The sequence below is a fragment of the Triturus cristatus genome, chromosome 10 (genome assembly GCF_964204655.1).
Source record: "Triturus cristatus chromosome 10, aTriCri1.1, whole genome shotgun sequence".
Taxonomy (NCBI): Eukaryota; Metazoa; Chordata; class Amphibia; order Caudata; family Salamandridae; genus Triturus; species Triturus cristatus.
Window position 1 is genome coordinate 50,248,796 of NC_140593.1, and position 27,144 is coordinate 50,275,939.

The following is a 27,144-nucleotide window of genomic DNA, read 5'->3' on the forward strand; positions in this document are numbered from 1 at the left end:
GGTTTGGATAACACGGTACTGAACCGAAGCGCTGAAGTTACATCCGAACCCGATGGCGGAAAAAAACAATCTGAGGATGGAGTCAATGCCCTTGCGCACTATCGTCCAAGGGAGGAGTCACCTATCTCGTGACTACAAAAGACTTCTTCCAAGACAACAACAAGGTGCAAGCATTCCGAACCCAACACCAGATGGTTATCTATGCACAAGTATGAATTCTGCAGCTCATATGACTCGAACACTCAGTTTCCAAGAGCTTCCTGACCTGAAGATACCTAATGAGACAGGGAAGCTGTGGCTTTAAGCATTCTGAGGTCTGGGGACAGGTGCTCCGAAGACCAGCCTCCATGCTTGAGTTGTTTGAAGGATCACTGTGGATCAGATGAGAAGCGACTGATTCTTACCGCAGGCTCCACTGGGTGTTGTGCATAATACAGAGACTTTTCAATGTAGTTCTCTAGTCCAATGGAGTGTATTCATGCCCTATCACAAACAGCGTACTCATGTCCTGTCACAGTCATTGAACCTGTATTCATGCCCTATCACAAACAGCGTACTCATGTTCTGTCACAATCATTGAACCTGTATTCATGCCCTATAACAAACAGCGTACTCATGTCCTGTCTCAATCATTGAACCTGTATTCATGCCCTATCACAAACAGCGTACTCATGTCCTGTCACAAACATTGAACCTGTATTCATGCCCTATCACAAACAGCGTACTCATGTTCTGTCACAATAATTGAACCTGTATTCATGCCCTATAACAAACAGCGTACTCATGTCCTGTCACAATCATTGAACCTGTATTCATGCCCTATCACAAACAGCGTACTCATGTCCTGTCACAATCATCAAACCTGTATTCATACCCTATTACAAACAGGATAATCATCTCCTGTCACAATCATTGAACCTGTATTCATGCCCTATCACAAACAGCGTACCCATGTCCTGCCACAATCATTGAACCTGTATTCATGCCCTATCACAAACAGCGTACTCATGTTTTGTCACAATCATAGAACCTGTATTCATGCCCCATCACAAACAGCGTACTCATGTCCTGTCACAAACATTGAACCTGTATTCATGCCCTATCACAAACAGCGTACTCATGTCCTGTCACAGTCATTGAACCTGTATTCATGCCGTATCACAAACAGCGTACTCATGTTTTGTCACAATCATAGAACCTGTATTCATGCCCTAACACAAATAGCGTACTCATGTCCTATCACAATGATTGAACCTGTAATAATGCCCTATAAGAATCAGTGTACCTGTGGTCATGTCCTATCACAAACAGCGTACTCATTTCCTATCACAATGATTGAACCTGTAATAATGCCCTATAAAAATCAGTGTACCTGTGGTCATGTCCTATCACAATGATTAATGATTGAACCTGTAATTATGCCCTGTAAGAATCTGTGTACCTGTGGTCATGTCCTATCACAATGATCGAACCTGTAATTATGCCCTATAAGAATCAGCGTACCTGTAATATTTTCCAGTCGCAGCCATTTTAACTGTAATCATGTCCTATCACAGCGTACCAGGAATCGTGTCCTATCACAATTATTGTAACTGTAACTATGCTCGATCAGAATCAGCATGCCATGGTCCATGCCCTTTCAGAATCAGTGTACCTGTGATCATGTCCGCTCACAATCATTATATCTGCAATTATGCTCAATCCCAGAGTTCTGGTAAAAATGCCCAATCACAATTACTGTATTTGTACTCATGGTATATCACAACCGGTGTACCTGTAACTATGTCCTCTCTCAACCACTACATCCGTAATCGTGCCCTATCACAATCATTGTAAAGGGTACTATTCACTGTTCGTATCAACCACTAGACCTGTAATCGTGCCCTATCACAATCATTGTAAAGGGTACTATTCACTGTTCGTATCAACCACTACAACTGTAATCGTGCCCTATCACAATCATTGTAAAGGGTACTATTCACTGTTCGTATCAACCACTACAACTGTAATCGTGCCCTATCACAATCATTGTAAAGGGTACTATTCACTGTTCGTATCAACCACTACAACTGTAATCGTGCCCTATCACAATCATTGTAAAGGGTACTATTCACTGTTCGTATCAACCACTACAACTGTAATCGTGCCCTATTAAAATCATTGTATCGGTAATTATTCACTGTTCATATCAACCACTAGAGCCGTAATCGTGCCTTATCACAATCATTGTATCGGGTACTATTCACTGTTCATATCAACCACTACAACCGTAATCGCGCTTAATCACAATCATTGTATCAGTAATTATTCACTGTTCATGTCAACCACTAGACCCGTGATCGTGCCCTATCTCAAACACTGTATGGGTAAATATTCACTGTTCATATGAATCACCAGACCCATAATCGTGCCCTTTCACAATCACTGTATGGGTAATTATTCACTGTTCATATCAACCACTAGTTATGAATAAGCATATGTATTGAATACTTTTGTCTAAAAATTGATTATATGGAAAAATAAAAACTTTTATGAATTGACCTCTGTTCATGCATTGAAAGTGTTTGAATTTTCATGTTTAGGCTTAGTTTAAGTGTCAGCATATTAATTAAATGATACATTGTACATTCTGGAACAAACAGGTAGAGTACTTTTCCTTCATTATTTATTCCATGTCAACCACTAGACCCGTGATCGTGCCCTATCACAATCACTGTATCAGTAATTATTCACTGTTCAAGTCAATCACTAGTACCATAATCGTGCCCTATCACAAAAACTGTATGGGTAAATATTCACTGTTCTAGTCAATCACTAGTCCCATATTCATGCCCTGTCACAACCATTGGATCAGTAATTATTCACTGTTCATGTCAACCACTAGACCTGTAATTGTGCACTATCACAATCATTGTATAAGTAATTATTCACTGTTTATTGTCAACCACAAGACCCGTAATTGTGCCCTATCACAATCATTGCATTGTTAATTATTCACTCTTCTTGCCAACCGCAAGACCCGTAATCGTGCCCTATCACAATCATTGTATTGGTTATTATTCACTGTTCATATCAACCACTGGACCTGTAATCGTGCCCTATCACAATCATTGCATCTGCAATTATTCACTGTTCATATTAGTCACTGGACCTGTAATCGTGTCCAATCACTATCATTGTATCAGTAATCATTAACTGTTCAAGTCAATCATTAGACTCATAATCGTGTCCTATCACAATCATTTTATTGGTGATTAGTCACTGTGAGAAGTTGGCCTGATGTGTGATGTCACTAGTTATAGTGTACACCTTATATCAGTCCAAATACCCTTATGGTGATTGGTTATAAAGTCAACCTTATAGACCAGCTATCCTAGTGGTAGCATGGACAAGAGCAGTCTTAGGCTAAACTCTGAATGGCATGTGAAGCCAGCTGTGATACCATATGTAATCCCTTGAATACCAAATGAAAGGACACCACAACAGATATATATATAAAATAAAGTGTATTTATTCTAAGCAAACCCTCAGCACTCTTTATGAGATTAGAGGTAAGTACAACACAGTCTTATTTATGCATACATTAAGTCACACAGGTAAGTAATACAGTTAGGCCCTAGGGGCCACGCAAACCATATACTAAGTAAGTGGTATAAGAACCACTGTCACGGAAATAGAATAGGCCTAGGCCTAGGGAATCGCTGGGGCTACACTACACTAGCGTTAGTTAGGAAGTGGGAGGCCCACGGGATTCGTGTGCAGAGTGGAAACACTCACGCGTAATGCGTAAAAGTCAATAGCAATAGTACAGTTTAGAAAACGGTAGATTTAGGACACTTCCGGAGTAGCTAGGAAGTTGAGACTTGAAAACTAGACACTAGGATAGTCACTATCCTGATGAGCACCGGAGTACCCCAGTTACCTAGCCCACAGGCTGCGGGTGCATAGGGGTGAAGATGCGTCGTTTTCGTCGTCGACTCCTATGGATGCCTGAAGAAAGATGCTGACAGGCAGTCAGGGGAGAGTGTCCGGTGGATCCCAAGGCTGGGATCAAGAAGAGAAGAAACCTGCAAGCAGAAGGGACAGAGTCAAGGTCACTAGCCAGTGACCACGTGGAACCAGGAAGGAACCAGGCGATGTCGTGAAGAGTTGCAGGTGAAGGTGAAGCTTGTCGCTGCAGCCAGGAGGACCAGGAAGCGTCGAGGACAACCAGGACCAGGAGGCGAGCTGCCCCACGAAGGCTCTTGCTGTCGGCGGCGTCGAAGTTGGACTAGGACTCACCAAGCCTTGGCAAGCGGAACCCACGAAGAACAAAGGACTTGCTTCTGGTGCAGACCAGGAAGGTCTGGGGTGCTTCTTCTTTGCAGAGAAGCGGGAGCCAGTCTGGAGGAGCCAAACCAGCGCAGAAGATTTCAGGGTGCGTCGTCACAGAGGCCACTAGCCAGCGGGCAAGCAACTGGACAGACGCGGCAAGCAGGAAAATGCTGAAGGGCCCCACGCAGGACTCGTGGAGTGTGGGGGGCTGATCTTCGGTGCAGATGGTGCTTGGGGTTGGGGCTTCTCAATCCCCGGTGCACAACTTCGAGGGTACCTCAGAAGCTGCGCTGTAAGTTACTAGCCACTTTTCCCAGGTAGCCGGTCCCACGTCGCTCGTCGCCTCCACGGATCTCAGCTCTGCTGCAGATGTGGATGAGGGTCGGAGAAGTCTGGAAGTCAAGGCTCTGGTCGGGCTCTGCAGTCGGTTCCTCGTAGAACGGTCGCAAAGCAAAGGGTAGTCTCTTGATGGTGCCTGTTTGCACAGGGTAGCCACTCCTTGGCTACAAGGGAGATTCTTCAGTCTTCTTCTTTCGTCGAATGTCGAAGGTCCAGAGTTTCTGTTCAGTTTTGCAGGTTCAGGATAATCTAAAGTCTTGAGGCCCAACTCCCACTCTTATACTAATCTGGGGGGCTGGGATACCTGCTAGGTCACGCCTTATGGGTGGGACCTGGGAGGGGGTGGTTACACCCACTTCCCTTTGTCCAGTTTCGCGCCAGAGCTGGGGCTGGAGTGCCCCAGCGCCGGTTTGAACTGGACTATGCAAGGAACACCTTGTGTGCCCCAGGCATGTCTCATTCCTTTCAGCCCACCCTGCCCCAATACACTAAAGGCTGTCTGGGGAGGTGCTAGCACCTCCCCAAGCAGGAAACCTATTGTCCAGGCCTCCCTGGCTGGGATCACTCCCAGCTGCAGGAGGTCAGACTTGTGTCGTGGCAGCAGCATCCATTTTGTGATGCTGAGGCTTTGGTCAGAGGCTAACAGTTGAAGTATGATTTTAACATGTCTTTCCCTCTAGAAGGGGGGAATAATATTCTCATGTCCAGAAATGGCATGGGGGTATTATTCCCTAGTGTTAGACACCTTACACGACATGTTTTGATAAAGCCAAACCATAGTTACCATAACCGTCTAAGATTATAAGGCACTTTAAGAGTATATGGTAGGCTATATCATAGAACAGCTATAAGGACAAGGTTCCGAAAGCTGCAGACAGGCTCAGCTCATGCTAGAGCACCATCTCACATGTTACCAAGCACTCTGCCTCCAGGATTGTCAAGGCCTGCCATAGGAGTGACTGATAGGTACACATGTGTCTATATGTAAGTTAGGTATAGGAATACTACACCTAAGCAAGGGGTGATTACACGACCTTGCCCCAGCTGAGTGATCAGCCAGTTGTGTCAAAATGGAAGGCCAGGCCAGGGGTGGCATAATACATGCTGCAGCCCCTGGTAGGCCTAGGGTACACCTATGCCCTGGGTACCTAGGGTACACTGTACAGGGGCCAATAAGGTGATCCTATCCAATTGGTTATGTACCTAGGGTACATGGAGTCCATTTTACAGAGAGAGCAGACAGCCTGAGACCCTGAATGGCAGGATCTCAGGCCAACTAAGTCGAAAAACCAGCTAGACACTAGGCAAAAAGTTGGGGGTAACCATAGTCAGATATCCACCTTCCTACACAACCCCCCCCCCCAAACGAAAGGAGATAAGGCTGGCCTTGACAAGGTAAGCCTCTATTGCCTGAGTGGCCATATAAGGAAGAACCAGCACTGGCATGGTTACCCCCTGTCTCATGGTCCACTAAGCAATCCCTCATCCTAAAGATATCATAGGGTCTCCACCATAGGGAATCTCTACCTTTGGTGTGTCTTTGCAAAGTAAAAGGCTGGTGTTGAGATGGAGTACTGAAGTGAGTGTCCTCAAAGTGAGGCCTCAGCTTCCTCCAATCATCCTCCACCATGGATGCCTTTCTTTCTCTAACTGAGTTGCACTGTGCTCTCAGGGTCAGCCTCTGGCTACCTAAAGCTGGAGGCTGGGTCCCTTTTGTGGGCTTACTGGAGGGACAGGTCAGGTTTGGGGCCCTAAGGTCCCATGTTTGCCTGTGCCCAACAGAATCCCTCTGGGGGAGGTCCCTAACTACCTGTAAAGGGGATCCCTCAGGAATGTTTTTACCCATCACCTGGCTAGGGCTACTAGCCAGGCAATCCTCATTCTTTTGATTGGGGGGTTCTTGTGGACAGGGGCCCTCTTGGGGTCCACTGGCCTCCCTGACCTCTGCAGCCCTGGGCTGACTGAGGCAGGGTAGAGAGAGGCAGGCTACCTGCACCAGACTGGGTCCCACCTTGGAAGGGGCCACTGACATCAGAGGCTCTGCCAGGCCAGGCCTGGCTACCTCTGGGGCAGTTCCTTCACAAGGGGTGAGGTCAGATCCCTGAGGAGGCTGACCTTTTCCTAATGTCTGGGGAGAGGGAGACTTTTCTTCCTCCCCACTACTCTCTGTTTGTGTGGAGTGATCCATAGTTTCAGGCTTCACTACACCTATGTCAGTCTGAGTATGGGCTGAGACCATTACAGCCTTGCCAACCTTTTCAGGGAGGCACTCAGTTTGTGTTTGAGCTGTGACTGTCACAGCTCTGCCAGTCTCTACAGGGAAGTCTGTCTGTGCCTGGGCTGTGGCTACCACTGCCCTTCCAACCTTTTCAGGGAGGAAAGCTACTTGTACATGGGTTGTGACTGGCACAACCCCACTACCCTTTTGGGAAAGGCCTACCATTTTGGAATGGGTGTCTTGTTCAACTCCAGCCCAAGCTGAGAGTTCTAAGTCATTCCCCAGTAAGCAGTCCACAGGCAAGGTTGGAGACACTGCCACCCTTTTAGGGCCAGTGACACCTCCCCAGCTGAGACATACCTCTGCCATGGGATGACTGTTCTGTTTGCCATCAATGTTAGTTACCTGGTATGAGAAACCAGGCAAAAGCTGCTCAGAGGGTACTAGCCTATGGGCCACCATAGTGATGCTAGCTCCAGTGTCTCTGTAGGCCTCAGCTTTTCTACCATTGATGTAGGGTTCCTGTCTGTACCTACCCAAAGTGTTGGGACAGGCAGTGAAGTTGGCAAACCCCATGCCACCATCACAGACAAGAGTAGCTGCTGTAGGGGAATTGGCTAAGCCAGGATCCCCCTGTGTTCCCCAAGAAAACCCAACCAAATTTTTGGGGGCACTCCCACCACCTGGGGGATTACTGCTGACAGTAATAGGTGGTGTGACAGGAGTAGTTGGAGGAACAGTTTTGTTTTTAGCCTGTGGGCAACTGCTGTCAGTTTTGCAATGCCCAGGTGTTTTACACACATGGCAGTAAGGCTTTTTAACTGTGGTAGAGGAGGGAGTTTGGGACCCACCACCCTGTGTGGAGTTTTGGGGCCCTGAGGAAGATTTCTCTTTTGTTTTATCCCCACCCTTCTCTTGAGGTTTGGTGGTATCTTTCTTTTGGTCACCACCCTGATTTTTAGGCCTAATCCTGGTCCTGACCCATTTATCTGCCCTCTTTCCCAATTCTTGGGGAGAGGTCAAATCTGAGTCTATCAGGTGTTGATGGAGAAGCTGGTTCTGACAATTACTAAGGATCTGCTCCCTCATAATCAAGTTGTACAATCCTGTATAGTCCTGCACCTTGCTGCCATTTAACCAACCTTCCAAAGCCTTAGTGGCACAATCCACAAAATCAGACCAGTCCTGTGTCTGTGTCTTCTGGGTGTCTCTGAACAACAACCTATATTGCTCAGTGGTTAAGCCAAACCCATCTATCAGAGCACTCTTCAGGACTTTGTAATTGTTTGCATCCTCATCACTGACTGTGAGGAGCTTGTCTCTACCTTTGTCAGAAAAGGAGAGCCACAAGATAGCTGCCCACTGACTCTGGGGAACCTGCTGTACTTTGCAGGCCCTCTCCAAAGCAGTCATCCACTTGTGGATGTCATCCCCATTCTGATATGGGGGGACTATCTTGCTTAGGTTTCTATGGTCATAAGACCTATCCGTATCTCTAGGAATGTTGCTGCCACCAGTGGGTTCTAACCCACTTAACTTTTGTTCTCTAGCCAGAGCAAGCTTCTCTTTGGCAAGGGCAAGTTCTTCCCTCTGAATCCTCAGATTAGCTTCCCTCATTCTGGCTTCATGCTCCTTTCTCTCATGGGAAGTCATTCCCCTGTGAGAGGAAGCATTAGAGATGTTAGAGACATGGGAGTGGATGGATTCCCTTGAAGGGGATCTGTCCCTCCTGCTTCTCTGTGTAAGCCTACTTGGGGGTCTGTATGGGGGGACCCCATGCAAACTCCCATGTAAGCTTAGGTTAGCCTGGCTAAGTCTTCCTACTTGGCCCTGGCTGTCTACCTCTTCATCTGAAGTCCCATCTGACTCCTCTGTGGTGGGTAGACCCTCCTCTGTACCTAGGGTACCTGCCTGAGATGCCCTAATAATGTCATACTCCTCTAGGAGTTGTCTTAACTGAAGGAGGGTAGGGTTTGCACCCTGTTTTATTCCTCTGGAGGTACACAAGTGTCTCATCTCCTGGAATGTTAAGGTATCATATCTAGAGGGGGTCTTTTGCAGACCTGATCCTCCTGAGGGAGCATCTACTTGATCTCCTCTCAGAGACATGATCTAGTGAGGGTGTGGTGTGTGCACCTACCTACACTAGTTGTATCTACTAAACCTCTCTAGTAGTTGTAGTCAGGGTGTGTTACTCCCTTCAGCCTACAACTACAAAGTCCAGTAGGACTTAAGTATTATAATCTATGTTATATGTACCTAGACAATATCTGTGTGATCTTTCAATTTAGTATCTCAAGATTACAATGGTATTACAACAGCAAGCTCAGATCCCAACCGCTGCTCACCAATGTGAGAAGTTGGCCTGATGTGTGATGTCACTAGTTATAGTGTACACCTTATATCAGTCCAAATACCCTTATGGTGATTGGTTATAAAGTCAACCTTATAGACCAGCTATCCTAGTGGTAGCATGGACAAGAGCAGTCTTAGGCTAAACTCTGAATGGCATGTGAAGCCAGCTGTGATACCATATGTAATCCCTTGAATACCAAATGAAAGGACACCACAACAGATATATATATAAAATAAAGTGTATTTATTCTAAGCAAACCCTCAGCACTCTTTATGAGATTAGAGGTAAGTACAACACAGTCTTATTTATGCATACATTAAGTCACACAGGTAAGTAATACAGTTAGGCCCTAGGGGCCACGCAAACCATATACTAAGTAAGTGGTATAAGAACCACTGTCACGGAAATAGAATAGGCCTAGGCCTAGGGAATCGCTGGGGCTACACTACACTAGCGTTAGTTAGGAAGTGGGAGGCCCACGGGATTCGTGTGCAGAGTGGAAACACTCACGCGTAATGCGTAAAAGTCAATAGCAATAGTACAGTTTAGAAAACGGTAAATTTAGGACACTTCCGGAGTAGCTAGGAAGTTGAGACTTGAAAACTAGACACTAGGATAGTCACTATCCTGATGAGCACCGGAGTACCCCAGTTACCTAGCCCACAGGCTGCGGGTGCATAGGGGTGAAGATGCGTCGTTTTCGTCGTCGACTCCTATGGATGCCTGAAGAAAGATGCTGACAGGCAGTCAGGGGAGAGTGTCCGGTGGATCCCAAGGCTGGGATCAAGAAGAGAAGAAACCTGCAAGCAGAAGGGACAGAGTCAAGGTCACTAGCCAGTGACCACGTGGAACCAGGAAGGAACCAGGCGATGTCGTGAAGAGTTGCAGGTGAAGGTGAAGCTTGTCGCTGCAGCCAGGAGGACCAGGAAGCGTCGAGGACGACCAGGACCAGGAGGCGATCTGCCCCACGAAGGCTCTTGCTGTCGGCGGCGTCGAAGTTGGACTAGGACTCACCAAGCCTTGGCAAGCGGAACCCACGAAGAACAAAGGACTTGCTTCTGGTGCAGACCAGGAAGGTCTGGGGTGCTTCTTCTTTGCAGAGAAGCGGGAGCCAGTCTGGAGGAGCCAAACCAGCGCAGAAGATTTCAGGGTGCGTCGTCACAGAGGCCACTAGCCAGCGGGCAAGCAACCGGACAGACGCGGCAAGCAGGAAAATGCTGAAGGGCCCCACGCAGGACTCGTGGAGTGTGGGGGGCTGATCTTCGGTGCAGATGGTGCTTGGGGTTGGGGCTTCTCAATCCCCGGTGCACAACTTCGAGGGTACCTCAGAAGCTGCGCTGTAAGTTACTAGCCACTTTTCCCAGGTAGCCGGTCCCACGTCGCTCGTCGCCTCCACGGATCTCAGCTCTGCTGCAGATGTGGATGAGGGTCGGAGAAGTCTGGAAGTCAAGGCTCTGGTCAGGCTCTGCAGTCGGTTCCTCGTAGAACGGTCGCAAAGCAAAGGGTAGTCTCTTGATGGTGCCTGTTTGCACAGGGTAGCCACTCCTTGGCTACAAGGGAGATTCTTCAGTCTTCTTCTTTCGTCGAATGTCGAAGGTCCAGAGTTTCTGTTCAGTTTTGCAGGTTCAGGATAATCTAAAGTCTTGAGGCCCAACTCCCACTCTTATACTAATCTGGGGGGCTGGGATACCTGCTAGGTCACGCCTTATGGGTGGGACCTGGGAGGGGGTGGTTACACCCACTTCCCTTTGTCCAGTTTCGCGCCAGAGCTGGGGCTGGAGTGCCCCAGCGCCGGTTTGAACTGGACTATGCAAGGAACACCTTGTGTGCCCCAGGCATGTCTCATTCCTTTCAGCCCACCCTGCCCCAATACACTAAAGGCTGTCTGGGGAGGTGCTAGCACCTCCCCAAGCAGGAAACCTATTGTCCAGGCCTCCCTGGCTGGGATCACTCCCAGCTGCAGGAGGTCAGACTTGTGTCGTGGCAGCAGCATCCATCTTGTGATGCTGAGGCTTTGGTCAGAGGCTAACAGTTGAAGTATGATTTTAACATGTCTTTCCCTCTAGAAGGGGGGAATAATATTCTCATGTCCAGAAATGGCATGGGGGTATTATTCCCTAGTGTTAGACACCTTACACGACATGTTTTGATAAAGCCAAACCATAGTTACCATAACCGTCTAAGATTATAAGGCACTTTAAGAGTATATGGTAGGCTATATCATAGAACAGCTATAAGGACAAGGTTCCGAAAGCTGCAGACAGGCTCAGCTCATGCTAGAGCACCATCTCACATGTTACCAAGCACTCTGCCTCCAGGATTGTCAAGGCCTGCCATAGGAGTGACTGATAGGTACACATGTGTCTATATGTAAGTTAGGTATAGGAATACTACACCTAAGCAAGGGGTGATTACACGACCTTGCCCCAGCTGAGTGATCAGCCAGTTGTGTCAAAATGGAAGGCCAGGCCAGGGGTGGCATAATACATGCTGCAGCCCCTGGTAGGCCTAGGGTACACCTATGCCCTGGGTACCTAGGGTACACTGTACAGGGGCCAATAAGGTGATCCTATCCAATTGGTTATGTACCTAGGGTACATGGAGTCCATTTTACAGAGAGAGCAGACAGCCTGAGACCCTGAATGGCAGGATCTCAGGCCAACTAAGTCGAAAAACCAGCTAGACACTAGGCAAAAAGTTGGGGGTAACCATAGTCAGATATCCACCTTCCTACAGTCACTGTTCATATCAACCAGTACACCTTTAATCGTGCCCTATCACAATCATTGTATCGGTAATTATTCACTTTTCATATCAACCACTAGACCTGTAATAGTGCCCTATCACAATCATTGTATCAATAATTATTCAATGTTCTTATCAACCACTAGACCTGTAATTGTGCCCTATCACGCATTTGTGTCTGTAACTATCACTCTTACTAATGTTGTACCTGTAATTATGCCCTATCACCATCACTATACCTCTAATTATCCCATGCCACATTACTACTCCTCTGATCATGTTCTATTACAACCACTAGACCCGTAACCGTGCCCTATCACAATCATTGTATCAATAATTATTCACTGTCCTTATCAACCACTAGACCTGTAATAGTGACCTATCACAATCATTGTATCAATAATTATTCACTGTTCTTATCAACCACTAGACCTGTAATAATGCCCTATCACAATCATTGTATCAATAATTATTCACTGTTCTTATCAACCACTAGACCCGTAACCGTGCCCTATCACAATCATTGTATTGGCAATTATCATATCAACCACTGGGCTTGTAATTGTGCCCTATCACACATCACACATTTGTGTCTGTAATTCTCATTCTTACTAATGTTGTACATGTAATTATGCACTATCAACATCACTATACCTCTAATTATGCCATGTCACATTACTGCACCACTGATCATGTTCTATTACAACCACTGGACCTGTTATCGTTCCCGATCACACATTTGTGTTTGTAATATTCACTTTCACAATTGTTGTATCTGTAGTCATATCATGCCACAGTCAGGGAGCCTGTAATGATGCTGTGCATCAATTGTTGTACCTGTAATCTAGGTCTAGCACCATTGTTGTACCTGTAATCTAGGCCTATCACAATTGTTGTACCTGTAATCTAGGCCTATCACAATTGTTGTACCTGTAATCTAGACCTCTCACAATTGTTGTACCTGTAATCTAGGCCTATCACAATTGTTGTACCTGTTATCTAGGCCTATCACAATTGTTGTACCTGTAATCTAGACCTATCACAATTGTATCTGTAATCTAGGCCTATCACAATTGTTGTACCTGTAATAGAGGCCTATCACAATAATTGCACCTGCAATAATGCACTGTCACCATCTCTGTACCCCTAATAATGCCATGTCACACTTACTGCACCTTTAATCATGTCCTATTAGAACCACTGGAACTGAAATTCTGCCCTATCACAATCATTGTATTGATATTTGTGCCCTATTACCATCAGTGCATCTTTAATTATTCCATAACACAATCACTCCATCTGCAATCATGCTCCTAGCACTGGCACAGTGCCAATAATCGTGCCTCAATACTCAGGTTTCTACCAGTCACGGCCCAAAAAGAATAATGGCGCCTGTAATGGTGAATCTATCTATCTATCTATCTATCTATCTATCTATCTATCTATCTATCTATCTATCTATCTATCTATCTATCTATCTATCTATCTATCTATCTATCTATCTATCTATCTATCTATCTATCTATCTATCTATCTATCTATCTATCTATCTATCTATCTATCTATCTATCTATCTATCTATCTATCTATCTATCTATCTATCTATCTATCTATCTCATAAACTCTGAACTTCTGTCTGTCTGTTTGCATTCCATTATAAATCCATTCGACCAGGCCATGACTCTGAGGTCCGAAGAGTTCTGAGCCCTGGTTTATGGTACTCGCCCACCCAACATCTCCCCAGGGCAGAGGGGCCAGTGAGAAGTTCTCTAGCCTCCCGACCCCTCCATAGGGGGTCACAAGCACCACCAACGCTTCCAGTGGCGGCTGGCAGGGAACGAGGTGGCAGGGCGGGTGGAGGGCGAGGCAGGGGGGTAGGGCGACAAAGAAAAAAAAAGAACACTTAGGTTTTGCCGGCCGCTGTCTCTCCTCAGTTCCAATCTCTTCTGACACCGCCATCTCTCCTTAGCTTCCATTGCAAACAGGAAGCACTCAGGCACCATCCCCACAGCCAATCACAACTCAGTCTGAGCACCATGGATCGGCTCTCAGACAGGCAGTGGGAGCCTGTGCAATGTTCCTCACCCTGGTGGGGAACATGCAAACTGCGCATGACTGTTTTGCCGACCCATGATGGCGGGCCACGCAGCCATGCCCACTTAGTGTGCAAACCACTCCTCCCCTGTGCCACCAGCCCCGCCCAGCCCTAACCCAGCCCCGTAGTGAAAAATAAAATTAAAATAACGAGGTTATTATCATTTTATTTGTCCTTTCCCCTGCTTTGAGAGCAGTGGGGCGACGCTCCCCCTCCATGCTCCGTACCTTCTGGAGGTAGATTCCGTGTCGTCCAAGTACTCGGAGGATGTGCGCCAGGGGTCGGTACTCGAGGTGCTCGTGGTGGTGTAGGTGGTCTCTCTGGGCCGCGGGGTCGGCCTGCAAGGAGAAGAAATCACAGTCAGAAGGTCTCGGTCACATGTTCATCTCTTGCCATGAACTCAAGCACAGGGGCAACAGGGCCACGCCCTCCTTCAACCTGTGAGCGAAGCAGTGACGCAGCGAGTGAACGGGGGCCATAGTGAGGTGTAAAAGATGGGTGGGAAAACATGGGCGGGGAGTCAAATGGGTGAGGACATGGATGGGTGGAGAGTGAACACTGGGGTGATTGAATGGGTGCGGCAGTGAATGGGTGAGGAAATGGATGGGTGGGAAGTGAACAGTAGGGTGATAGAATGGGTGAAGAAATGGATGGTGAGGAAATGGATGGGTGGGAAGTGAATATTGGAGTGATAGAATGGGTGAGGAAATGGATGGGTGGGGAGTCAACAGTTGAGAGACAGAATGGGTGAGGAAATGAATGGGTGGGTAGTGAACAGTGGGGTGATAGAATGGGTTGGGAAACGACAGTGGAGTGATAGAATGGGTGAGGAAAGGGATGGGTGGGGAGTGAACAGTGGGGTGACAGAATGGGTGAGGAAATGGATGGGTGGAGAGTGAACAGTGGGCTGATAGAATGGGTGAAGAAATGGATGAGTGGGGAGTGAACAGTGGGGTGATAGAATGGGTGAGGAAATGGATGGTTGGGGAGTGAACAGTGGAGTGAAAGAATGGGTGAGGAAATGAATGGGTGCGGAGTGAACAGTGGAGTGATAGGATGGGTGAGGGAAAGAATGGGTGGGGAGCGAACAGTGGGGTGATAGAATGGGAAAGGAAATGAATGGGTGGGGGGTGAATAGTGGGGTGATAGAATGGGTGATGAAACGGATGGGTATGGAGTGAACAGAGGGCTGATAAAATGGGTGAGGAAGGGGATGAGTGGGGAGTGAACAGTGGAGTGATAGGATGGGTGAGGAAATGGTTGGGTGGGAAGCGAACAGTGGAGTAAGAGAATGGGTGAGGAAATGAATGAGTGGGGAGTGAACAGTGGAGTGAAAGAATGGGTGAGGAAATGGATGGATGGGGAGTGAACAGTGGAGTGATAGAATTGGTGAGTAAATGAATGGGTGGGGAGTGAACAGAGGGGTGATAGAATGGGTGCACAGTTGGGTGATAGAATGGGTGAGGAAATGGATGGGTGGGGAGTGAACATTGGGGTGATAGAATGGGTGAGGAAATGAAAGGGTGGGGACAGAATAGTGGGGTGATAGAATGGGTGAAGAAATGGATAGTTGGGGAATGAACAGTGGAGTGAAAGAATGAGTGAGGGAATGGATGGGTGTGGAGTGAACAGCGGAGTGATAGGATGGGTGAGGAAATGGATAAGTGGGGAGTGAACAGTGGGGTGAGAAAATGGGTGAGGAAATGAATAGGTGGGGAGTGAAAAGAGGGGTGATAGAATGGGTGAGGAAATGAATGGGTGGGGAGTGAACAGTGGGGTGATAGAATGAGCGAGGAAATGGATGGGTGAGGAGTGAACAGTGGAGTGATAGAATGAGCGAGGAAATGGATGGGTGCGGAGTGAACAGTGGAGTGACAGAATGGGTGAGGAAAAAGATGAGTGGGGGTGAACAGTGGGGTGATAGAGTGGGTGAGAACATGGATGCGTGGGGAGTGAATGCGTTTGTGAGTATCTGGCGAGCGAATGGGCAGGTGAGTGGACTAGCAGATAGGTTACTTGGGGTGTAAATGAAATGGACAATAAGTGAGGGGAGTGTGTTATGAGTTTGTGTTAAGTGTGCGCATCTCAAACACAATCACCGCGAGGAGAGGCAGCGCGGACCTACTGGGCACAAAGAGAAAAATTACCATCTACAGAAAAAGTGAATTTCAACTTTATGGAAAGTACAGTACATGGGTGCATCGAGGTCGCTGCATGGATATACTGATGGAGATGGAAGTATGGATGCATGGATATACTCAAGCTTTTCACATATACTGATGGAGATGGAAGTATGGATGCATGGATATACTCAAGCATTTCACATATACTGATGGAGATGGAAGTATGGATGCATGGATATACTCAAGCATTTCACATATTCTGATGGAGATGGAAGTATGGATGCATGGATATACTCAAGCATTTCACATATACTGATGGAGATGGAAGTATGGATGCATGGGTATACTCAAGCATTTCACATATACTGATGGAGATGGAAGTATGGATGCATGGGTATACTCAAGCTTTTCACATATACTGATGGAGATGGAAGTATGGATGCATGGATATACTCAAGCATTTCACATATACTGATGGAGATGGAAGTATGGATGCATGGATATACTCAAGCATTTCACATATACTGATGGAGATGGAAGTATGGATGCATGGATATACTCAAGCATTTCACATATACTGATGGAGATGGAAGTATGGATGCATGGATATACTCAAGCATTTCACATATACTGATGGAGATGGAAGTATGGATGCATGGATGTACTCAAGCATTTCACATATACTGATGGAGATGGAAGTATGGATGCATGGGTATACTCAAGCATTTCACATATACTGATGGAGATGGAAGTATGGATGCATGGATATACTCAAGCTTTTCACATACATCTGTTCCGCATTCACCACTGCATTCTGGGTTCTTCGACTTCTACTGAAGCTTTGTGTATCCATGCACCTCCATAGAGACACTCAACATGCACAGATGTCCACTTAGAAAATTCCACCTCCTCAGGCCTCAACTGAGGTATGCTTCATGCACTGACCTATATTCAGTCGTTCCACATTCATGCACTTTTGATTCACTGAACTCCATTGAAGAATCAAACATATGTGCTCCTCAGTTGAGGCACTACACATTCAGACTCTGCCACTGAGGCATCCCACATTGACGGGCTTCCAAGGAGGCTCTCTATGTTGACGGACCTCCATTGAATCATTCCATATTCATGCACCTCCAGTGAGGCATTGTGCATTGATCAACCACCAATGAGGCATCACACATTCGTGCACCTCCAGTGAGGCGCTGTGCATTGACCATCCTCCAAGGAGGCATCACACATTCGTGCACCTCCATTGAGGCACTGTGCATTGATCAACCTCCAATGAGGCATTACACATTCGTGCACCTCCAGTGAGGCGCTGTGCATTGACCAACCTCCAATGAGGCATTACACATTCGTGCACCTCCAGTGAGGCGCTATGCATTGATCAATCTCCAATGAGTCATTACACATTCGTGCACCTCCAGTGAGGCGCTGTGCATTGACCAACCTCCAATGAAGCATTACACATTCGTGCACCTCCAGTGAGGCGCTGTGCATTGATCAACCTCCAATGAGGCATTACACATTCGTGCACCTCCAGTGAGGCGCTGTGAATTGATCAACCTCCAATGAGGCATTACACATTCGTGCACCTCCAGTGAGGCGGTGTGCATTGATCAACCTCCAATGAGGCATTACACATTCGTGCACCTCCAGTGAGGCGGTGTGCATTGATCAACCTCCAATGAGGCATTACACATCCGTGCACCTCCAGTGAGGAGCTGTGCATTGACCAACCTCCAATGAGGCATTATACATTCGTGCACCTCCAGTGAGGAGCTGTGCCTTGACCAATCTCCAATGAGGCATTACACATCCGTGCACCTCCAGTGAGGAGCTGTGCCTTGACCAACCTCCAACGAGGCATTACACATTCATGCACCTCAAAGTTCTTACTCTCAGGGGGCTCACACACCCCAGACGGAGGACAGGGAAGATCAGACCTCAAGGTTATACTCTCAGGGGGGTCACACACCATAGAGAACATGGAAGATCAGAAATAAAGGTCATTTAGACTGTGGGCTTGGTCGATGGAGAGTACCACATGTGGAGATGTATGGACCCTTAATATTCGCTCTTTTGCAGAGAAACACCAAGTTGATTCATCATCAGCTGCATCCCTGGGCAGCTCGGGGAGCTCACTCTTCAATTATGTCCCATCACTGACTCTCTTAGTATCACCCAAAGTAAGAGAGGAGCAGGAGGAACTCAGCCCCCTGAAGAGACAGACAATACAAAACTCGACAGCAAGAATCACACTCGACCTCCCCAGACAGACCCACATCACACCCCACCTGAAGAAGCTACACTGGCTCCCGATCCAGAAGAGAGGCCAGTTGAAGATGCTGATACACACATACAAAGCCCTGCACAACGAAGGATCAGCAAACCCCAACATACGCATGACCTTCCACCAACCTACTAGACACCTACGATCCGCCTCTCTGTACCGCACAGACACCCCCGGATCCGCTGTGGCAACAGTTGAGGATGCTCCTTCTGACACCTGGTGGCCAAAGCTTGGAATGACCTGCCTATGCACCTCAGAATTGACTCATCGCTTCGGCAATTCAGGAGAGGACTCGGGCCTGGTTGTTCAAATTAACAGATCACCACGAAGAAGCGAGCAACTCCAGTGCCTCGAGACCCTCACATGTGGTTTTCCGCACTTTATAAATCCTTGATTGATTGAGCGTTCAAGTTTGTCCTATTACTTGGGTCTTTTTGTGGACCTCGCTCCAGGTAGAAGCGCCCGAGGACCTCAGTGTCCACAAAGCAGGAGTTTAGAGGCGTGATCAGTGACATCTGCTGAAAGCCCCTCTCATCTGAAATGCCCTCTGTGGAGGGCAGACGAGAATGACCCCAGTGACCTTCTGCCCCTCTTCGCAACTCTAGTATTGTCAATCGTTGGTGCTTCTGGGATAGGGTTTCAGTCCATGAAGAAGGGACTAGGGCCATGAACTACTTCTGCACCCTACCCCAGACAACGGTCATAGTGGACATACCTCACTCAGTGCTGCCCAGGGGATGAGTCCCTCTTGCGAGTCAGTATAACCGTCCCCGGAATTATTCACAAGATGTCATACTGATTCCAGGTTTTCTACCTCGCCATGGACATCTCAATTAGAAAGTCTTCTCCGTGTAGCACGGATTCGACCTCCGACACCCATCCATCTCTATGACACGGCATAAGCTACTCACCTGCTGTTGGTGTAGGAATCTGGCTTGGAGGCCTCTGCGTCTTTCGGACTCTCATAATGGGACTCTCTGGTGACGGTGGTTGTGGACGTCGTGGCTCTGGGTTTGTCCCCTGAGTCTGAGCTGTACCTGGACAGGAAGGAGAAACACTGGTTAAGATTTCAGTGGAAGCCCTCGAGGCCCAACAAGAGCTAAAGCAAACCTCAATGTGGTTCTTAGAGGTAGGTAGAACAGTGCTGAGTACAGATACCCCTTTCTGGAGCGAAGCGGAGCTCACTGTCGGAGGCAGAGGTAGAGAGGACAGTGCTGAGTACAGATACCCCTTTCTGGAGCGAAGCGGAGCTCACTGTCGGAGGCAGACACCACAGAGAACATGGAAGGTCAGAAATAAAGGTCATTTAGACTGTGGGCTTGGTCGATGGAGAGTACCACATGTGGAGGTGTATGGACCCTTAATATTCGCTCTTTTGCAGAGAAACACCAAGTTGATTCATCATCAGCTGCATCCCTGGGCAGCTCGGGGAGCTCACTCTTCAATTATGTCCCATTACTGACTCTCTTAGTATCACCTAAAGTAAGAGAGGAGCAGGAGGAACTCAGCCTCCTGAAGAGACAGACAATACAAAACTCGACAGCAAGAATCACACTCGACCTCCCAAGACGGACCCCCATCACACCCCACCTGAAGAAGCTACACTGGCTCCTGATCCAGAAGAGAGGCCAGTTGAAGATGCTGATACGCGCATTCAAAGCCCTGCACAACGAAGGATCAGCATACCTCAACAAACGCATGACCTTCCACCAACCTACTTGACACCTAGGATCCGCCTCTCTCTACCGCACAGACACCCCTGGATCCGCTGTGGCAACAGTTGAGGATGCTCCTTCTGACACCGGGTCGCCAAAGCTTGGAATGACCTGCCTATGCACCTCAGAATTGACTCATCACTTCGGCAATTCAGGAGAGGACTCGGGCCTGGTTGTTCAAATGAACAGATCACCACGAAGAAGCGAGCAACTCCAGTGCCTCGAGACCCTCACATGTGGTTTGCCGCACTTTATAAATCCTTGATTGATTGAGCCTTCAAGTTTGTCCCATTGCTTGGGTCTTTCTGTGGATCTCGCTCCAGGTAGAAGCGCCCGAGGAGCTCAGTGTCCACAAAGCACGAGTTTAGAGGCGTGATCAGTGACATCTGCTGAAAGCCCCTCTCATCTGAAATGCCCTCTGTGGAGGGCAGACAAGAATGATCCCCAGTGACCTTCTGCCCCTCTCCGCAACTCTGGTATTGTCAATCGTTGGTGCTTCTGGGATAGGGTCTCAGTCCATGAAGAAGAGACTAGGGCCATGAACTACTTCTGCACCCTACCCCAGACAGCGGTCATAGTGGACATACCTCACTCAGTGCTGCCCAGGGGATGAGTCCCTCTTGCGAGTCAGTATAACCGTCCCCGGAATTATTCACAAGATGTCAAACTGATTCCAGGTTTTCTACCTCGCCATGGACATCACAATTAGAAAGTCTTCTCCGTGTAGCACGGATTTGACCTCCGACACCCAGCCATCTCTCTGACACGGCACAAGCTACTCACCTGCTGTTGGTGTAGGAATCTGGCTTGGAGGCCTCTGCGTCTTTCGGACTCTCATAATGGGACTCTCTGGTGACGGTGGTTGTGGACGTCGTGGCTCTGGGTTTGTCCCCTGAGTCTGAGCTGTACCTGGACAGGAAGGAGAAAAACTGGTTAAGATTTCAGTGGAAGCCCTCGATGCCCAACAAGAGCTAAAGCAAACCTCAATGTTGTTCTTAGAGGTAGGTAGAACAGTGCTGAGTACAGATACCTCTTTCTGGAGCGAAGCGGAGCTCACTGTCGGAGGCAGAGGTAGAGAGGACAGTGCTGAGTACAGAGACCCCGTACTGGGGCAACACAGAGCTCACTGTGGGACGTAGAGGTAGGGAGAGCGATGCTGAGTACAGAGACCCCATACTAGAGCCCTATTTTTGAGCAATGCAGAGCTCACTGGGGGGCTTGATTGATGGGGAGCAGTGAGGAGTGCAGAAACCTGGCTCTGGATCGACTCAGGTCTAGCTGTGAATGTTCGGAGGCGAAGGAACAGTGTAGCCCTGGTCTGGACTCATGCTGTGAGGGAGAACTCCAGAGGTTCCTAATTAAACAGCACTGGAATATTACATGCCAAACATTAAAATACACTGAACTTTCTTTCAAGGTGAGTGGGATATGAAATATTTATAAGGATGCAAATTATTCTGAAGTGGAACTAAGTAACCCAGCTAAAGACACAACCGAATACAGTGGAGCCACAGAGTCCAGTAGTGCAGCTGGTGACCACACATATCCCTCCAAGACTTCACTCTAGAGGGAACTGGGCTCCTAGACCCTTGTGGGAGGAAGCAGGGACCTTAGTCGCAAGGAGACCACATTTACTGTTGGCTACACCCGAGGTTTTTATTTTTGGGGGTTTATGTTAGAGGTCACCTGGATCTAGGAGGGCTCTCTACCTTGAAGATTTGAGAAACAATTTGAGAAATCTTGATTTCTGAGACAAAGCTGCCATTGCCAGAGTGAGCTGTGTGGGTTCTAGAGAGACGGACCACACCGTGGTCCCAAGCCTTGCAGTGCATGTTCTCGATCACTGATTGTCTAGAACTGGGAACCAGGAACAAAGAGGAAAGGAAGGGGGTAGAGAGTGGTTTGCGGGTCACCTAAAATGTCTTGTAGTCTCTAGAAGAAAATAACCAGGCTTCTGGAAGAGAAATCCTTCTGGATATTTAGAGCGACTAAGAGAACAAAAACTGAGAAACCACATTGGAGGAAACCAAATCATAGAAAACGAATTTTAAAGAAAGACAATTTTAAAGAAAGACAAACAAATCGAAAATGTAAGGAAACATGTTAAAGAAAAGATGATTTTAAGGAGAACTCCATAATTATATTACAATTAAGTGAAGTTTAGGAGTATTGAGGTTTTTTTTGGGTTCAGGGATGGGTGATGTTTAGGGGTGATGTGGAATTTTAGGGGTCAGGGATGGTAGGAGTTCAGGTGTAGAAAGGGTTTTTTAGGGTTCATGGACGGGTGGAGTTTAGGGGTGGTGAGGGGTTTTTAGGGTTCACAGATGAATGGAGTTTAAGGCTGATGAGGGGTTTTAGGGTAAACAGATGGGCCGTTTAGGGCTAGTGAGGGGTTTTTTAAGGTTCAGTGATTGGTAAAAATTAAGGGTGGTGAAGAGTTTTTACGGTGCAGGAATGGCTGGAGGTTAGGGGTGGTGAGCGTTTTAGGGGTCATTGGTGGAGTTTATGTGTACAGGGAGTTTTCAGGTTCAGGAATGGGTAGACTTTAGTGTAGAGAGGGGTTTTATGGGTTATAGGATAGGTGGAATTTAGATATAAAAATTTGATTTTTGTGTTCAGGGATGAGTGGAGTTTAGGGGTGGTGAGAGGTTTTTAGGGTTTCGGAGTGGAGGAGTTTCTAGGGGTCTGGCACAGATGGTTGTTTAGGGTTAGTGACTTTTGTAGGGATCTGGGATGAGTGTTGTTCAGGGGTGGTGAAAGTTTTTTGGGGTCAGTGGTGTGTGGTGTTTAAGGATGGTTAGATGGTTTGAAGGTTAAGGGAGTTTAGGGGTGGTGAGGGAGTTTTAATGGTTCTGGGATTGGAGGGGGGTTGGCATAGAAAGGAGTTTTTAGGGTTCAGGGATGGGTAGAGTTTAGGATAGGGAAGGGCTTTTAGGATTCAGAGATGAGAGGAGCCTAGGGGTAAAAAGTGCTTTTAGGATTCAGGGATGGGTGGAGTTTAGAGGTCAGAGATGTTGTAGTTTGGGTGTGCTGAGGGCGTTTTCGGGTTCAGAATGGGTGGAGTTTAGGGGAAGAAAGGGCTCTCATGGTTCAGGGATGTGTGGAGTTTAGGCATCAGTGATAGCTGTACTTTAGCCATGGTGCAAATTTCAAGGGTGGTAAACTGGATGGTGTTTAGGGCTTGTGAGGGGGACACGGGTGGATAGTGTTTAGGGGTGGTGCGGAGTCAGCGAGTTAAAATATGCAATGTCATTGTTTGACAGTGTGAATATATGAATCCAACTTAAGGTTCCCTGAAGTATAGCACCAAATTAAACACCAAGGGGCATACGTACAAGCCCCTATGGCCACATGAACATCCCTTTTTGTGACATTCCCGTGGCGATAGGTGCCTTGCCTTATGTACAAGGCAGCGTTAAGCCACTTGATGTGGCTTAACGCTTCCTTGTACATAAGGCACCCTTTCACACTATGTTTAGCATGGAAGGGGCATGTAGTGGGTGTTGCGGTGGGCGTTCCACCGCAACACCCATTGTATTTAACGCTACCCCCTATGTACAAGGGTGGCATACAGAGGAGGCAGCGCCTAAATTAAGACCAGGAAAATCCTGGTCTTAAGTTGGCAAAACGAGGAGAAATGTTTTATTTCTCCTCGTTTTTGCTTATTCCATGTTTGCTGCTTTGTGCAGCACACATAGAAAAAGCAAAATGCCATTGATTGTTTATGTACAGGCACTGTGGAATAATTCACACATGTGCTAGTCCATTCCACCCGTGTCCTGGCAGGCCTCAGAGGCACTGAGGAATAATTCACAGGTGGCTGTCCATTCCACATGTGTCCTGGCATGCCCTACAAACATTGTGGAATAATTCAGAGGTGTGCTGGTCCATTACACAGGTTCTACAGACACTGGAATAATTCACAGGTGTGTTGGTCCATTCCACAAGTGTCCTGGCAGGTCCCACAGGCACTGTGGAATACATCACAGGTGTGCTGGTCCATTCCACATGTGTCCTGGTAGGTCCCACAGACACTGAAATAATCCACACGTGTGCTGGTCCATTCCACAGGTGTCCTGGCAGGCCTCACAGGCACTGTGGAATAATTCACAGGTGTGCTGGTCCATTCCACAGGTGTCCTGGCAGGCCCCACAGGCACTGTGGACTAACTCACAGGTGTGCTGGTCCATTCCACAGGTGTCCTGGCAGGCCCTACAGACACAGGGGAATAATTCACAAGTGTGCTGGTCCATTCCTCAGATATCGGGGCAGGCACCACAGGCACTGTTGAATAATTCACAGGTGTGCTGGTCCATTCCACAGATGTCCTGGCAGGCCCCACAGGCATTGTGGAATAATTCACAGGTGTGCTGGTCCAGTCCACCCGTGTCCTGGCAGGTCTCACAAGCACTGTGGAATAATCCACAGGTGTGTTGGTCCATTCCACAGATGTCCTGGCAGGCCCCACAGGCACTGTGGAATAATTCACAGGTGTGCTGGTCCATTCCACAGATGTCCTGGCAGGCCCCACGGGCACTGTGGAATAATCCACAGGTGTGTTGGTCCATTCCACAGATGTCCTGGCAGGCCCCACAGGCACTGTGGAATAATCCACAGGTGTGCTGGTCCATTCCACAGGTGTCCTGGCAGGCCCTACAGACACAAGGGAATAATCCACAGGTGTGCTGGTCCATTCCTCAGATGTCGGGGCAGGCCCTACAGTCAATGTGGAATAACTCACAGGTGTGCTGGTCCATTCCACAGGTGTCCTGGCAGGTCCTATAGACACTAGGATAATCCACAGGTGTTCTGGTCCATTCCGCAGGTGTCCTGGCAGGCTCCACAGGCACCGTGGAATAATCCACAGGTGTGCTGGTCCATTCCACAGGTGTCCTGGCAGGCCCCACAGGCACTGTGGAATAATTCACAGGTGTGCTGGTCCATTCCTCAGATGTCGGGGCAGGCCCTACAGTCAATGTGGAATAACTCACAGGTGTGCTGGTCCATTCCACAGCTGCCCTGGCAGGCCCCACAGGCACTGTGGAATAACTCACAGGTGTGCTGGTCCATTCCACAGCTGCCCTGGCAGGCCCCACAGGCACTGTGGAATAACTCACAGGTGTGCTGGTCCATTCCACAGCTGCCCTGGCAAGCACCACAGGCACTGTGGAATAATTAACAGGTGTGCTGGTCTATTCCGCAGGTGTCCTGGCAGGTCCTACAGACACTAGGATAATCCACAGGTGTGCTGGTCCATTCCGCAGGTGTCCTGGCAGGCCCCACAGACACTGTGGAATAACTCACAGGTGTGCTGGTCCATTCCTCAGATGTAGGGGCAGGCACTACAGGCACTGTTTAATAATCCACAGGTGTGCTGGCAGGCCCCACAGACACTGTGGAATAACTCACAGGTGTGCTGGTCCATTCCACAGGTGTCCTGGTGGGCCCTACAGACACAGGGGAATAATTCACAAGTGTGCTGGTCCATTCCTCAGATGTAGGGGCAGGCACCACAGGCACTGTTAAATAATTCACAGGTGTGCTGGTGCATTCCACAGGTGTCCTGGCAGGCCCCACAGGCACTGTGGAATAATTCACAGGTGTGCTGGTCCAGTCCACCCGTGTCCTGGCAGGCCCTGCAGGCACTGTGGAATAATCCACAGGTGTGCTAGTCCATTCCACAGGTGTCCTGGCAGGCCCCACAGGCAATGTGGAATAATCCACAGGTGTGCTGGTCCATTCCACAGGTGTCCTGGCAGGCCCCACAGGCACTGTGGAATAATTCACAGGTGTGCTGGTCCATTCCTCAGATGTCGGGGCAGGCCCTACAGTCAATGTGGAATAACTCACAGGTGTGCTGGTCCATTCCACAGCTGCCCTGGCAGGCCCCACAGGCACTGTGGAATAATTAACAGGTGTGCTGGTCTATTCCACTGGTGTCCTGGCAGGTCCTATAGACACTAGGATAATCCACAGGTGTGCTGGTCCATTCCGCAGGTGTCCTGGCAGGTCCTACAGACACAGGGGAATAATTCACAAGTGTGGTGGTCCATTCCACAGATGTCCTGGCAGGCCTCACAAGCACTTTGGAATAATTTACAGGTGTGCTGTCCATTCCACAGATGTCAAGGCAGGCCCCACAGGCACTGTGGAATAATTCACAGGTGTGATAGCAGGTCCTACAGACACTGGGATAATCCACAGGTGTGCTGGTGCATTCCACATGTGTTCGGGAAGACCTCACAGGCACTGTGGAATAATTCACTGGTGTGCTGGTCCATTCCATAAGTGTCCTGGCAGGCCTCGTAGGCACCGTGGAATAATTCACAGGTGTGCTGGTCCATTCCATAAGTGCCCTGGCAGGCCTCGTAGGCACCGTGGAATAATTCACAGGTGTGCTGGTCCATTCGTCAGGTGTCCTAGAAGACCTCACTGGCACTGTGGAATAATTCACAGATGTGCTGGTCCATTCCATAAGTGTCCTGGCAGGCCTCACAGGCACTGAGGAATAATTCACAGGTTGCTGTCCATTCCACAGGTGTCCTGGCATGCCCTACAAACATTGTGGAATAATTCAGAGGTGTGCTTGTCCATTCCACAAGTTCTACAGACAGTGGAATAATCCACAGGTGTGTTGGTCCATTCCACAGATGTTGGGGCAGGTCCCACAGGCACTGTGGAATAATTCAAAGGCGTGATGGTCCATTCCACAGATGTTGGGGCAGGCCCTACAGGAACTGTGGAATAATTCATAGGTGTGCTGGTCCATTCCAACCGTTTCCTGGCAGACCTCAGAGGCACTGTGGAATAACTCACAGGTGTGCTGGTCCATTCCACAGCTGTCCTGGCAGGCCCCACAGGCACTGTGAAATAATTCACAGGTGCGCTGTCCATTCCACAGATGTCGGGACAGGCCCCACAGGCACTGTGGAATAATTCACAG

The 27,144-nt window shown here is 48.2% G+C and overlaps 1 protein-coding gene across 5 annotated transcripts in view; it reads right to left on the reverse strand.

Moving 5' to 3' along the window:
* The window catches only part of LOC146788809 (uncharacterized), a 397,685-nt gene that overhangs the window by 52,022 nt on the left and 318,519 nt on the right, over nucleotides 1–27,144 (reverse strand). For all 5 annotated transcript variants that reach the window (XM_085630389.1, XM_085630386.1, XM_085630388.1 and 2 more), the window contains 3 exons: nucleotides 20,985–21,110; nucleotides 19,398–19,523; nucleotides 14,295–14,405 (listed from right to left, as the gene is read on the reverse strand). In XM_085630389.1, coding sequence (XP_085486515.1) covers nucleotides 14,295–14,405; nucleotides 19,398–19,523; nucleotides 20,985–21,110 — 363 coding nt within the window. The remainder of the gene's footprint in view (nucleotides 1–14,294; nucleotides 14,406–19,397; nucleotides 19,524–20,984; nucleotides 21,111–27,144) is intronic.